General features: G+C 47.6%; 1 protein-coding gene across 1 annotated transcript in view; it reads left to right on the top strand.

The window, feature by feature from the left end:
- Positions 1-14,185, top strand: part of BBS2 (Bardet-Biedl syndrome 2) — a 53,191-nt gene extending 39,006 nt beyond the window's left edge. Inside the window, exons 14-18 of the mRNA XM_044269933.1 lie at positions 945-1,076; positions 1,154-1,291; positions 11,607-11,719; positions 12,552-12,700; positions 13,578-14,185. Coding sequence (XP_044125868.1) covers positions 945-1,076; positions 1,154-1,291; positions 11,607-11,719; positions 12,552-12,700; positions 13,578-13,684 — 639 coding nt within the window. The 3' untranslated portion in view covers positions 13,685-14,185. The remainder of the gene's footprint in view (positions 1-944; positions 1,077-1,153; positions 1,292-11,606; positions 11,720-12,551; positions 12,701-13,577) is intronic.
- The last annotated feature ends 212 nt before the right edge of the window (positions 14,186-14,397 follow it).

Here is a 14,397-nt window from a genome sequence, read left to right as displayed (position 1 = left end):
CCTGCCGCAGGTATAAAATCCGCACCACATGTCCGTTTCTGCTGCAGATTTTTTCTGCCATGCGTGAATAAGAGTTTTTGACTTTGCTGGTACTGTACTCTGCAGCTAATCAGTCATGTGTGAACCCAGCCTTATTGCAGAATATATTGCAAAGAAGGGTATTCATCTGAATATAATGTAATACTACTTTTTTTCAGGAGACATAACTGACTGACCACAGTTTATATTCTCATTCAGACGTAATCATAATTTTCCAGGAGGGGGCGAGAGCAGGATTTGTGTTGGAAATTTTGAGGATGTGTCATGAGGTCTTGGCAGCAGAAGCATAGATGCAGGCGTTGTGTCTATAACTTCATGCTCTAATATCTCAGGATAAAAAAAGATTTTAAAGGACTTTAAACTTTTTTAACAGTACCTTTCAGAGTGGAGGACCTGCTGTGGGGTTCATACTTACCTGGTCTGCACTGCTGGGTTCTGGCTCAATCGTTCCACGGCCGCCTCCATGGGTTCCAGATCTCTGTGAATCAACAACCTGTTGACATAGGGCCACAGGACCGCTGCAGCCACTCACTGGCCGCAGCGGTGACCTGTCATCCGTGCAGCATGTGACCCATGGGTAACACGTGACCAATGTGGTCAATGATTGGCTACAGCGGTCATGTGGCCGTATGTCAACAGGATGTGGATTCCCAGAGATCTGGGACCCACGGAGGTGGCCCTGCAGCGGAGACCAGTTAAGTATGAACCCACTCTGAAGGGGTCTATTAAAAAAAGTTTAAAGTTGGATAACCCCTTTAATTGACATTTTCATTTACACTTTCACATACAATTAAGAACTTAGCAACTGCACAAAATTTATGGAAAGAAAAACTGAGGTCCTTGTCAATATGTGTTATGTAAACGCTTATGTTACCCAGTCAGTAAAGTTTTTGCTTTTTGGAAAGGTGGTTCTTTGGTTGAACCAGAACTTCCTCTTACCAGAAGACACAGAGGTGCAGAGCGCTCCATTTCAGATTTGCTTTACCTCACTCCGTGATTCAGGAACCCTCCTCCTGAACATGAAGCCCAGTGGAGAGGTGAGTGCTGTTCCTTATGTCACATCTAAAGCAGTAACCGTCTATTGTTTTACTAAAACGTAATTTTGTGCCGACAGATCACATTGCGAACAGATGACATTGACCTGGCTGGAGATATAATTCAGTCCATGGCCACCTTTCTGGCTATAGAAGACCTCCCCGTAGAAGCCAATTTCCCCAAATACTACGATCAGCTCCGGAATGTGCTTGTGCAGGTACGTTCTGCTCTGAAAGTGACAGTAGACCAAAGCTGCGATGTCCAACATGGCATTGTGATCAAACCTGCATTAGAAAATGGCTGCATATGTATCATTGTGCTTTTAGTATGTGAGAGGTATATATTGGTGTTTATGTAAGAGGTATAGTAGAATGGGAGAGGGAGGGGGCATATGCATTACAGGGTATTTGTAAATGGGAATTCTAAACAAGACAATCCTTTTAAAGGCTGTGGACACCTTCGGCAGAAATCCTTTTTTTTTATTATTGCATTCAATTCATTTTGGGCTAAAAATAAGGTTTTCAATTGGTCTTTATTAAAAAAATGTAGCCTTTTTTAGATGGGGGAGGTAAAAAATCAGACTGCTTGCGGAGTATTACTTTTCAGTCCTGTCAATTGACAGCTCATGTGAAGGCTTATCTCTGATCTCCTGACCTCATAACCAATTGTAACTATACATTGAAAAAATGATTTTTAGCCCCCCCCCCTCCAAAACTACTGTAATGGCTCGATAGCTTGAAAAGAGATTCAGAATTGATCTTTCTACTCTCAATCCCTCACAGCAAGCATGCTGTTGCTTTACTGAGGCGCTCCAGCACACTAACCCTTTGAGGGCTGTGGGGTTTTGCTCTGGTAGATAGGGTAAGCAGGCGCAGTACAGAGGCAAAATACAAGGTCTTAACTCAAAACGTCAGTGTTTATTCACACGAGGCAATTGCACAAAACAGCACGTAACTTTTCAGTCTTGGTGTTAATTCACACGCAATGGAAAGTTCATATAACACAAGTCACTTTGCTGGCAGTGCTGCCACCCGTAGTCTACAGCAGGCTTTAGGGGGCCTGTTTCCCCAGCATGCGGCTCTCAGCCTTCCAGCACGGCACAAAGCCTCAGATCCCCAAAACAGAGACATCTCTGCTGAGCCCAGCTGCTTATTTAAGGACGGCCAGGTGCTGCCAAAACCCGAACTGGCACTTAAACTCCGGTCCTGTATTTGACCTCACCTGCCTGAAAACCAGCCCAGCCACACATGCTGGGAGGCAAATACCTGCCTTGCCAGACACAACCCCTCACTGTGTCACATACCCCCCCCCCCTTTGTTCAACCCTGAGGGGCACCCGGGACAGGCCATCTGCGTTTCCCTGCAACCGGCATGGTCTGTGTTCTACTGAGAACTTAAAGTTCTGCAGAGACAAAAAACATCTGGTGACCCGGGCAATCCTGTCTTTTGGCCTGGCTCATCCACTTGAGAGGGGAGTGGTCGGTCACCAGGTGGAACTTTCTCCCCAACAAATAATAGCGGAGAGACTAGAGTGCCCACTTGATAGCCAGGCACTCTCTCTCCACTATACTGTACCTGGTTTCGGCTGGGGTGAGCTTGCGGCTTAGGAAGACAACAGGATGCTCCTCCTCATTGACTTCCTGAGATAGTACAGCACCGAGGCCTACTTCGGAGGCATCCGTTTGTACCACGAACTCCCTCTTGAAGTCAGGCGTCACCAAAACCGGTGACCCACACAGGAACGACTTCAAAGCGGCAAAAGCCTCTTCCGCACGATCATCCCAGCGAACCATCACTGATTTTTGTCCCTTCAAGAGTCCTGTCAAGGGCGCAGCTAGAGTAGCAAAGTGGGGAACAAACCTCATGTAATAGACCACCATTCCCAGGAATGACTTTATTTGCCTAGTGGCGACAGGTCGGGGCCAATTCCGTATCGCCTCTATTTTGTTCACTTGGGGTTTAATGACTCTGCACCCAATGATATACCCCAGGTACTTAGTCTCCTCTAACCCTATCGCATATTTTTGGGGGTTAGCGGTTAGGCCAGCTTTCCGAAGGGAGTCCACTACAGCCTGCATTTTGGGTAGGTGACTTTCCCAGTCGGTACTGTGGATGACAATATCGTCCGGTAAGCCGAAGCGTACCGACGATGTGGACGAAGTACAATTGTCAAGGCTGATTTCAGCCTGTTATTGTGGGAGGGGCGTAGGCTTTATAATCTCCCCTCCCACAGACACTCAGCGCTGGCGTCACTCAGTGCTTCCCGGGTCACGTCAATCTCGCTTCACTCGGCTTCAGCCAGGTAAGTATGGCCGCCGGCGTCCTACCTTCTCTCCGCGTCCCCGCCACCTCCTTCTCTTCAACAAGCCCTCCGGTCCTCTTCCCCGCACCTCCACAGAGCGGCCACCCCCATCCCACCTACTTTGCTGCGGCGCTCACGGGATTCGCCGGCCGGGTAGACGCCGTTCCCTCCGGCTTTCCCGGCCCTTGCGATCCAGGGCGGGGGGAGGTTCAGGCTCCTCCCCGTCCATGCCTCTCTTACGTCACAGCCTACAGCGGGGCCAGAGGCACAGAGCGGCTCAAGCTCCCCGCATTTGGCCAGCCATAATCGGCTCGATCAGCACTGTTGCCATAAATAACAATCCTTCTTTTCCCTAGACCAGGGATTCTTACTTTTCACATGCTTGGGGGCAGGATAAATAAAAAATAAAAAAAATAACCTTTTCAATGCCAAGGTGGGCTCTTCACCAACCTAAGGGCTTCCCTATGCAGCCACGTATAGGGGCATCAGCCCCCCCATCAAGGTAGAATCATCCCGAGCTGCCATATTTCCCATATTTTACTTTATTCTTAGAAATAGAGTTCTGGTTTGCTCCGGCTGGGCTGTAGCGCTTTCCAGGCCAAACATAGCGGAAATTTCAAGAACTTTGCTTGCTGCGTTTTGTCAAAATTCAATAACACAAGGTTGGTAATCTCTCATTAGAGTCACCATGTTTTCCAAACATACCACGCTATTTGCCTCCTCTGTCACGCCACACTTTGTTTCCATATGCTGCATTTTACAGTCTTACTCTCACAAAAAATAAAAAAATAAAAATTACAAAAATGTCCGGTTTCATGTCACGTGTGTTATGCCGTGGTTACCGCCTCCATTTCATGTGCACAACCTGTTTGCTTCAATCCAGTTATGTTTTGTCCTATTTATGTCTCATGCCTCTACACATCACTAACCCATGTTTCTCTGCAATTGTCTACCTCTGATATACGTTGTTACATTCTTGTTTTCCACCTGTTAACGTTATCCAGGCAGCATCTCTCCTGTACACAGCCTGTTTTCGTTATTTAGGCGACATCTGTCTTATTTGGTCTCACGCCTGTTTACGTTATTCAGGCCGCTTTCCGTCATCCACACAGCCTGTTCTTTGTTTTTCAGGCCACGTCTTTGTCATCCATGTTTCACGCCTGTTTACGTTCTTCAGGCCCCCAGGGATGCCCGATTAAACAGAAAACTGTCAATCCCAGAGTTCGTCCTGGCATTTAGCCTGTTTAGGGATATAATCTGTTCCGCTTACCCAGAGAGGCACGAGGAACTAGATTTATACCTGTACAGGGTCACGGACCTGGGATAGAAGTATGGAGGGTATGCGTTTTACGACTACCACCGTTCCTTCTCTGTCAAAGCCGCAGCGGCCCTCACCCAGTTCCAACGGTTCACCAATTGGGCATCCCTGGATATGGAGCTCTTTTGCCGGCATTTCGCCTAGCTCAAAGCCCCTGCTTGCACTTCATGCCAGTCAATCCTGCATTCCTCCGATTGGTGCCCAAATTCCAGCCTTCCAGTGTCCCAACCTGGGCCTGCGGCAGGCACTTCGGGCTCCCAGCCAAGACAAAACACGGGCACAGACAAACTGGTTTGTCCCATAGTTTTCCTAGGTAACAGCCAGATTTGCAATAACTACAACTTGGCAACCTGCAATTATAACCAGTGCAGAGCGCTCTGCGTCTGCTCCACATGTGCCCACCCCCTGTCGGTTTGCCCAAAAAGAACCGCCAGAAACAAGTGACTAGGCGGTGTCAACGTGGACCTGTTAGCAACGCTCCTCTGCGACCATCACAACCCCCACCAGGTACAATTCCTAATCAAGGGTTTCACAGAGGGTTTCCATACCGGTCTCGTGGTCCTTCCTCAGTCTTCTTGGGAAGGCCCTAACCTCAGGTCCGCAGTTACCGATGCCGCTTCGGTGGTTCCTCTGATTCTGGCGGAGCTGGAGAAGGGTTTCCTCATCGGGACTTTCTCTAGTATTCCTTTCGACTATTGGAGGATCAACCCCATCGGCATCGTCACCAAAAAATTCTCAAATAAAAAACGATTAATCTATGATCTCTCAGCGCCTCATGGCTCAGGCATCCCTAGCCTCAACTCTCTAGTTCCTTTAGAGGAGTTCTCTATGAAATACTCCTCACTCAGCAAGGCCATCTCACTCATTCTTTTGTCAGGCTCAGGGGCATGGCTGTCCAAAGCAGACCTTGCGGACACTTTTAAGTTGTTACCCATCAACCCACAACTTTAAAAATTTTACGGCTTAAAGTGGGATGGCCTGTACTACTTCGCCAACCGCCTCACCTTCGGCTCAAAAAGCAGTCCATGGCTATTCGATCAGTTCGCCCAGGCCCTTCACTGTGTCCTGGTCAACCACTGCAATTGCCCTATGGTCATTCATTACCTTGATGACTTTCTGTTGATAGAGCAACCAGGCATCAAACCCTGCAAACTTGATAGTCTCCTCCGGGTCTTTGCAAGCCTCAACATCCCCGTCGCCCCAACCAAAATAGAAGGACCCTCAACCACCAAGGAGAAACTGGCTAAAATCAAGGAACTTATTTCCAATTTTGTGGGTTGCAGGGTTCTCTTGAAGCAGGAATTACAATCCCTGCTGGGTATGCTGAATTTCGCCGTCAGAATCGTGCCCCAGGGCAAGGCCTTTCTATCCAGGTTATTGGATCTGTAGCTACAGAGCAGGACTCCCCGGTATTTCTGGATGCCCAAGCAATGGCCGACTTGACCATGTGGGATTCCTTCCTGACCAACTGGAATGGGATCTCCTTATTTGTTCCCCAATGGAGTTCCTCTTCTCCTACCATATTTTCAGATGCAGCCGCTTCCAAAGGTTTCGCTGCCATCTACAATAACCAGTGGTTTGCAGGCCAGTGGCCACCTAAAATCTCGTCTCTCAGCGAGTACTTCAGATCCTCCCCTTTATTAGAAATCTACCCGATTGTAGCGGACACCCAAATTTAAGGCAGGCAGTGGGCAAATTCCCTGGTGACATTCATCACGGACAATCAGGCAGTAGTGGACATCATCACCAAGGGCAGGTCAAAATCGCATCACATCATGCCCTTTGTCCGCAAATTTGTTTGGCTCTCTTTACAGTACAATTTCCAGATATCATGTAGACGTATCCAGGGCGTCCAGAATTCAGTTGCTGACGCACTGTCAAGCTTCCATTTCCAACATTTCTTCCAGGTCATGCCAGAGGCAGAGCCAGCAGGACTATCCCCTCCAGAGTTCAACACCCTACGCATGGATTAGCACAATTCATTTCATCCGCCAAATCCCTCGTACAAAGATCACTGCCAAAACAGCTAGAAATTACAAGACCGGTTGGAACAGCTTTAAAAAAAAAATCACTTCTCCACCCAAGGAGCGGCACAGATAAGATCACTTATTTAATGGCGTTTTTGGCTTACTGTCACCAACACCTCAAACTTGGCTATAATTCCATCAGATTATACATGGCAGCATGGCAGGGGTGCAATACTACTCTACCTTAAAATATCATGATAGTAGGGCGATCTTCGCGTCCCTGCAATCAAGGCAATCCTTAGGGGGATTCCAAAAATAGCCAACGCTGCACTTCAAGCAGACAACCAGTTTCAGGGAAACTGTTTAGGAAGCTCTCCAATTCCCCAGGCAGCAACCCTTTTGGGCGCCAACCCAGCACGGTTATCCAGGCGGCCATGTATTTAGGCTTCTATGGTTTCCTGCGACCAGGAGAATTCACAGGTTTCTCCACAAAATCCAAGTGCCTAACTAAGAGCCAGCTAGCCTGGAATCACGATCATTTCATCTTGCAACTACTTTCCACCAAAACATCACAAGCAGGGCCTCCAGTCCAAGTCAAATATTTCAAATCCTTCAATAAGTGGTGCCCAGTCCAGGTTTTAAACAAATTAATGAGCTCCTTGGGTCATTCCTCCCCAGATAGCCCGCTATTGCCTTTCAAATCCAAGCCCCTCACGACAGCACAGTTCGTATCCCACATCCGTCTACTAGTTTCATGCCTAGGTATTGATCCCAAAACCATATCAGGACACTCCTTCCGGATCCAAGCACAATGTACCCAGTCATATCATCCGTAAAATGGGTCGTTGGGAATCATCTTGCTTCACCAGGTACATTCCCAATCCACACCAGGAAATTTTTGAAGTTTTTCGCAAACTAGTTTTGTAAACCATGTACCTATTCAATAAAATCCTAAAATCTACCCTGCTTGACTTTTTGGCCCCTTATAGGCTACCCACAATCGCGGCTATATGCACAATCCAGGCCTGTTTAGTTAGTTAGTAGCACGGATAGGTTTATTCCTTGGCACCATCACGCTGGCTCCAGTATCCGTAGCCACGACCATAATTGTCAAGGCTGATTTCAGCCTGTTATTGTGGGAGGGGCGTAGGCTTTATAAGCTCTCCTCCCACAGACACTTAGCGGTGGCGTCACTCAGTGCCCCACCCTCCCTTCCCCTTTTCAAGGGCTTCCTCAGGGTATGCCCCCTTATAATAGTCTACCCATGTTCGCGGCTATGAGCACAATCCAGGCCTGTTTAGTTAGTCAGTAGCACGGATAGGTTTATTCCTTGGCACCGTCACGCCAGCTCCAGTATCCGTTGCCACGACCATAATGTCCATTAGTCGCTGAAAAGTGGCGGGGGCACCATGCAGACCAAAGGGCAAGACCTTATATTGATACAGCCCCTCAGGCGTAATGAAGGCAGTTTTCTCTTTGGCAGCCTCCGTTAAGGGCACCTGCCAGTACCCTTTCGTGGGGTCCAAAACAGAAAAATACTGAGCTTGTCCTAACCTCTCGATGAGCTCATCCACCCGGAGCATGGGATACGTATCGAATTTGGAAACCTCGTTAAGTTTTCTAAAGTCATTACAAAACTGCAACGTCCCGTCCGGCTTGGGTATCAATACTATAGGACTTGCCCACTCACTTTATGACTCCTCAATGACATCTAGCTGCAACGTTAGCTGCACCTCCTCCGATATGGCTTGTCGCCAAGCCTTGGGTACCCGGTATGGTTTTAATAAGACTTTCGCCTGAGGCTCAGTGACAATGTCACATCCGTGTTCCGACTAACTAACTCCCTGGCCTCTTGAGTCTGTTTAGAGGAGAGGCTGTCAGCAGTTTTTACTGTGGCAGCCGCCTCTCTTGCATCAGACAGAGGGGCCGGTACCTCTTCTAGAAAACCCGGCCGCGGGCTGTCTTCTGTACAGGTTTTCCTATCTTTCCACGGTTTGAGTAAATTCACATGGTAAACCTGCTTTGGCTTTCGCCACCCTGGCTGGTGTACCTTGTAGTTTACATCTCCAATTTTCTTGGGTACCTCGTAGGGCCGATCACCTGGGTTAAAGATCCGGACCCGAGCCTGCCGATTATAGACCCGACTCTGGGCTCGCTGAGCTGCCTCCATATGCTCCCCAACAAGAGGCAACACTGTCTCTATCCGATCTTGCATCTGGGTAACGTACTCAATGAAACTTTTATGTGGAGTGGGTTGTTGTTACCACGCCTCTTTGGCCACGACCGAAAGACCGCGAGGGTGTCTGCCATATAGCAGTTTGAAGGGCGAGAACCCAGTAGAGGCCTGGGGTACCTCTCACACTGCAAACATGAGATAGGGCAGAAGGAGGTCCCAATCCTTCCCATCTTTAGACACTACCTTTTTCAACATATTTTTTAATGTTTGGTTAAACCGTTCTACCAGACCGTCTGTTTGCGGATGGTAAACGGACGTTCATAGATGTTTTATGTGCAGCAACTTGCAGAGTTCCCTCATCACCTTGGAGTAAAAGGGATCCCTTGGTCGGTCAGAACCTCTTTAGGTAGTCCCACTCGGGAAAACATCTCCATTAACTCCTTAGCTATGAGTTTGGCCGAGTTATGTCACAGTGGCACCACCTCCGGGTACCAAGTGGCGTAGTCTAGAATGACTAAGATGTGTTGGAGCCCTCTGGCGGACTTCGGTCCTGGACCTATGAGGTCCATAGCTATTCGGTCAAACGGTACTTCGATAATCGGGAGAGGTACTAGGGGACTACGGAAATGTGGCTGTGGGCTAGTTATCTGGCAGGTCGGGCAAGACTTACAAAACTCTTCCACTTCTTTGAATATGCTGGGCCAGTAAAACCGCTGTAGAATTCGATCCTCAGTTTTCTGCAGCCCCAGGTGACCCCCGAGAACGTGTTGGTGGGCTAGATCTAACACAAGCTTGCGATAAGCCTTGGGGACCACCAACTGTTCAATAGGCTCACCCCGTAGTTGGAAACGGGGAAACACTGACTCTGCCCCAGGTTGTTCTGGTTAACCATCTACTATTAACATATTTTCACAGGCGCGGGATAGGGTTGGGTCCCGATGTTGGGCGGTACCAAAATTATCCCCGGTGACATTGAGGTCTGCCAATTCAGGACCCGGTGGCAAGTCCTCCACGTCTCCCACCATCACACTTAGCGGCATTGTCAACCCCTCCACCGAAGTGGCGGTCACCCCTACCAATGGCCCTTCGGTCTCAGGTTCCCAGGGTTCTGGTCTCCCCCCTGAGCCGGTCCACTCTGCTAGGGTTACCTCGTCTCATGGATATCAGTCACTCTCATAGCAGGCCACAGTGCCGGGAAGTCTCTCCTTATTATAAGTTCGTAGTGTAAATTTGGGGCCACTGCCACTTCGTGAATCTATCTGCCAGCCCCTGTGGTTAGAGACACCAGGGCGGTGGGATAGTCTTTTAAGTCTCCATGGATGCACATTACCCCGACTTTCCGGCCAGTATACTCCGCTGACCGTACCAGGGGAGCCCTTACTAGGGACACCAGACTCCCTGAGTCCAGCAGAGCCTCTGCTGGAGTGTCTCCTACCTCCACCTGGCACAGGTGGTTTAGAGTTTTTGGGGTACCTGATGCACACAGCTTCCTGGCATATAGCGACTGATGGTAGCCATAGTTAGTATCCATGGGTTCCACCTGATGGGGACAGTCAGCTCTTACATGGCCCGGCTCCTGACACTGCCAGCAGACTATCAAAGCCAGGCCCGTAGAGGGTACATCCCGGGTGGGTTTGGTTGGTATAAGTCGCCTGGTCTGGGATGGAGATTTACGGGGTTTGACTGCCCCCTCCCAAAAGAACCCCCTGTAACTGTCCCTATAGCCTCGTAGCGCTCCACCAGGTCCACCATTTCTAGGTCGTTGCCAGGAGACACCTGACCGATCCAGTGCTGGAGAGGGGGTGGCAGAGCCCTCCATAACATATCAGCCAATATTCTATCCAGCATAGCCGTGGGACTTATTACATCAGGCTGTAGCCACTTTGCAAAAGGTGGAGTAAGTCATAATACTGGGTCATCTCAGGCTCAGCCGGCTTAAACCCCCAATGATGTACCTGCTAGTCACGACACCAAAACATTCAAGTTCTTAACTCAAAACATCAGTGTTTATTCACACTTGAGGCAATTGCACAAAACAGCACATAACTTTGCAGTCTTGGTGTTAATTCACACACAATGGAAAGTTCATAAAACACAAGTCACCTTGCTAGCAATTCTGCCTCCAGTAGTCCACAGCAGGCTTTAGGGGGCCTGTTTCCCCAGCATGCGGCTCTCAGCCCTCCAGCACGGCACAAAGCCTCAGATCCCCAAAACAGACATCTCTGCTGAGCCCAGCTGCCGGTCTGGTATTTGACCTCACCTGGCTGGAAACCAGCGCACCTACACATGCTGGGAGGAAAATACCTGCCTTGCCAGACACAACCCCTCACTGTGTCACAGGGCTTACTGTGGGGGGATGTAGGTGAGTAGGAAGATACATATATTCTGAAAATGTGTCTTTTGAGTGATCCAGCTATTTCAGTAGTTCAAGGTGGGTTTTCTTGGTGACAGATTCTCCTTAAAGGAATTATTTAAGTTTCATGAATATCAGGACTCATCTGCATGTACTGTAGCTTAATTTAGGGCGGCATAAAACTAATGGCAGATTTCCTTGAAAGTTATGTTGTAATTTAGAAATCCCTTTTACAAATACCTTATGGGGACTGTAATGCAGATGTGGACTCCAACTTCTAGGTGGCATTATCTATGCACAGGAGTCAACTTACAATTTCTAATTCTGATATGTTGGCATGCTTGTTACATGTTACTAAAAAGGTTAGAAAAAATGTGTCTTCTAAAGCTATATACTGTGTCATGCTTCCCCTCACAGGTAGATGACTCTCATTCCGTCCATCAGAAACTAACTGCAGACATGGCAGACCAGTCTAACCTCATCCGCAGCATGCTAGTGCAGGCCGAGGATTCCCGCCTGATGAGAGACGTGTAAGTCGTTTTTCTCTTACTTCTTTCAAATTTATAGGTATGTGGCATTTTATAAGCTGTCATCAGGGACCATGCTATAAATAATCCAGCAGGACTGTGTTCAAAGATGTTAGCTAGCCAAGCTGATACAGTATTGTTTAGACTATAAGACTCACTTTTTTTTAGCAGGAATAAATCTTGCTCGAAAATGTGTGTGTCTTACAGTCTCCAGTCAGGTGGTCTAGTTTTAATTAGGAGAAAATATGTGTTTTCCAATTTCCTGTTGTCTAAACCTGGGGGGGGGTGGGGGCGTCATATAGTCCGAAAGATACAGGTATATTGTCATATAGAAGGTAAGCTAGATTGCAGTCCATTGCATAACAATTCTGTCATTTCTCCTCATCTTCCCCAACAATGAAAGCTTTAAAACCCGAAGTACAATGAGTCACATTTATTAAGACTGGCATTTTAGGAGCCGGTCTTAATAAAGCTGGTGGTGGATCCGCCGAAGTTATGAAGAGGTGCATGACTTTCGTAACTTTGACGCATCCAGCGTCAGTTCTAAATGTGAGACAGCTTCCTTGCTGTCTTTACATTCGGACCTTTTTCTACTCCTGAAACAGGCGTAGAAAATGGTAAATGAGATGGGCCTGCTGGCCCGTCCCCTTCCCCGTCCTAGCCACGCCCGCAGTTTCAGGCCTGGCGTGAGCGGGACGAAGTCGCATATAGCTATACTGCTCACTGAGAAGAGAGGAGCGGCAGTGGGTATGGACTGCCAACATAACACCCTTTAAGAGTGGTTGCAGTGGTCATTTCTATTTGAAGTTGAGTGAATTTCCTCTTAACTTTACAGGAAGAACATGAAAAAGCGTTACACAGAACTTTATGACCTCAACAAAGACCTGATCAATCGCTACAAGATCCGTTGTAACAACCACACAGAACTCCTGAAAAATCTCAAGTGCGTAAACCAGGCTATCCAGCGAGCAGGACGATTACGAGGTGTGTGAGCAGTAACCAAAGCTGAATTAATCTAAACTGGTGGCCAATCCTTCAGTCCCGCTAATTTCATAAGGATCTATGTACATGGTATAATATCTGTAGTGCCCAGTTGGCAGCTGCCCAGCATGTCTGACAGCCACTTATCCTTTACCAGGGGTCACTGGGCCAAAAACCATTGAGTGCCTATGACCAGCTTAAAATATAATGCAAAGCATTTACCAGAACATGCTTCTTGGAGCTGCTGGGGCTTGTATATACGGTAGTTTTCAGGACATTCCTGAAGTGATGATGAGGGTGGCAGTTTCTGCCGGTGATGGATATAAAGCCTTAATGGGAATCTGTCACCAGTTTTATGGTGCTCTGAGGGCAGCATAATCTAATGACAGAGACCCTGAGCAAAACACTGGGTCGCTTACTTGAATTTGCTAAAATCTGTATTGAACATCTTTAGCACTGAAACTGTTCGACACAAATCACTCCCTGCCGCACAGGCGCTAAATGGCTGGGTCCACTCGAGGTGCTCGGGGACTCTGTCACCAGTTTATGCTGTCCTTAGTTAGGGCACTATAAAACTGGTGATAGATTTACAGAGTTCTAACTGTTGAAATAATTTTAGGATTTTTCTGCCCCCAGCAGTCCGTGTGGCTGTATCTGGTACTGCAGCTGACTTAACATGAACAGGAGCAGCCATGGCCCTCCTCTTTCTGCAGATAGTGTAGGTAGAAGGTGTTATGCCCCCAGAGAATAGTCAATCCTGATGTTTAGACCATCAATGTTATATCCTAGAAATCTCCTGGTTGCAATAGAAATGAAGAAGCATCGTGATTATTGCAGATGCACATTCATGCTACTGTACAATTCCTGTCCTTTTTCCTAGTTGGCAAACCCAAAGCCCAGGTGATCACAGCGTGCCGGGACGCCATCCGGAGCAATAACATCAATGCCTTGTTCAGAATCATGCGTGTGGGTGCAACCTCATCCTAATCGAGGCCTTCAGGAATCAGACTTGGGAAAAAAAAAGGATTGTGAGCGGGAGAGGTTTATTTACGAGCTCTTAATGCTGACATCAGAAGTCTGACCGAAGGATTAGAGGATTATTTGGGTGTAACTGTCTCCCTTCAGTCAGTGTGTGTAGACTGGAAAGCGTCAGAGGATCCTGCAGAAAGGGACGCTCCTTTCCTAATTGTTTTTTTTTGTTTAATACAGTAATAGGCTTTTATATTAAAGGAACACGAGCACGCTGTGTTCTACCTGGTGCAGGGCCTAATGGACATGATGTATGTTTAGTGGTCTTTGAATCCCTATCAGGCATTGGTCTTTCAGGCCCTGCACTAGGCATAACTCAATCCGTTTTGCCTGTTTCTGACATAGACAATCATTCATCAGGGTCATACAGAGCTTTACACGTGCGGATATATTTATTTTTTGAATATTTATAGCTTTTTTTTATAGTCCTATTGTCCATTAAAGGTTAGTCTTTGCAGATGTGTGGCTTTGCTTCATGTCTCCTAATTTAGTTCTGATTCATCCCTTATTATACACGCAGCAAATTACCTGTTTAAAGACTGTATAGCTCCCATGGTATGTGCCCTATTGTGCAGAGCATGGTGTGTGTGAAAAAAAATATCTACAGTAAGGGGTCTAACAAACACCGGCAATCTATGAATCTCCTTGGGGGTCATTTATTAAGGTGCATT

The sequence above is a fragment of the Bufo gargarizans genome, chromosome 10 (assembly GCF_014858855.1).
Source record: "Bufo gargarizans isolate SCDJY-AF-19 chromosome 10, ASM1485885v1, whole genome shotgun sequence".
NCBI lineage: Eukaryota > Metazoa > Chordata > Amphibia > Anura > Bufonidae > Bufo > Bufo gargarizans.
The sequence above is the reverse complement of the archived record's forward strand: the minus strand, read 5'-3'. Positions and strand labels throughout refer to the sequence as shown.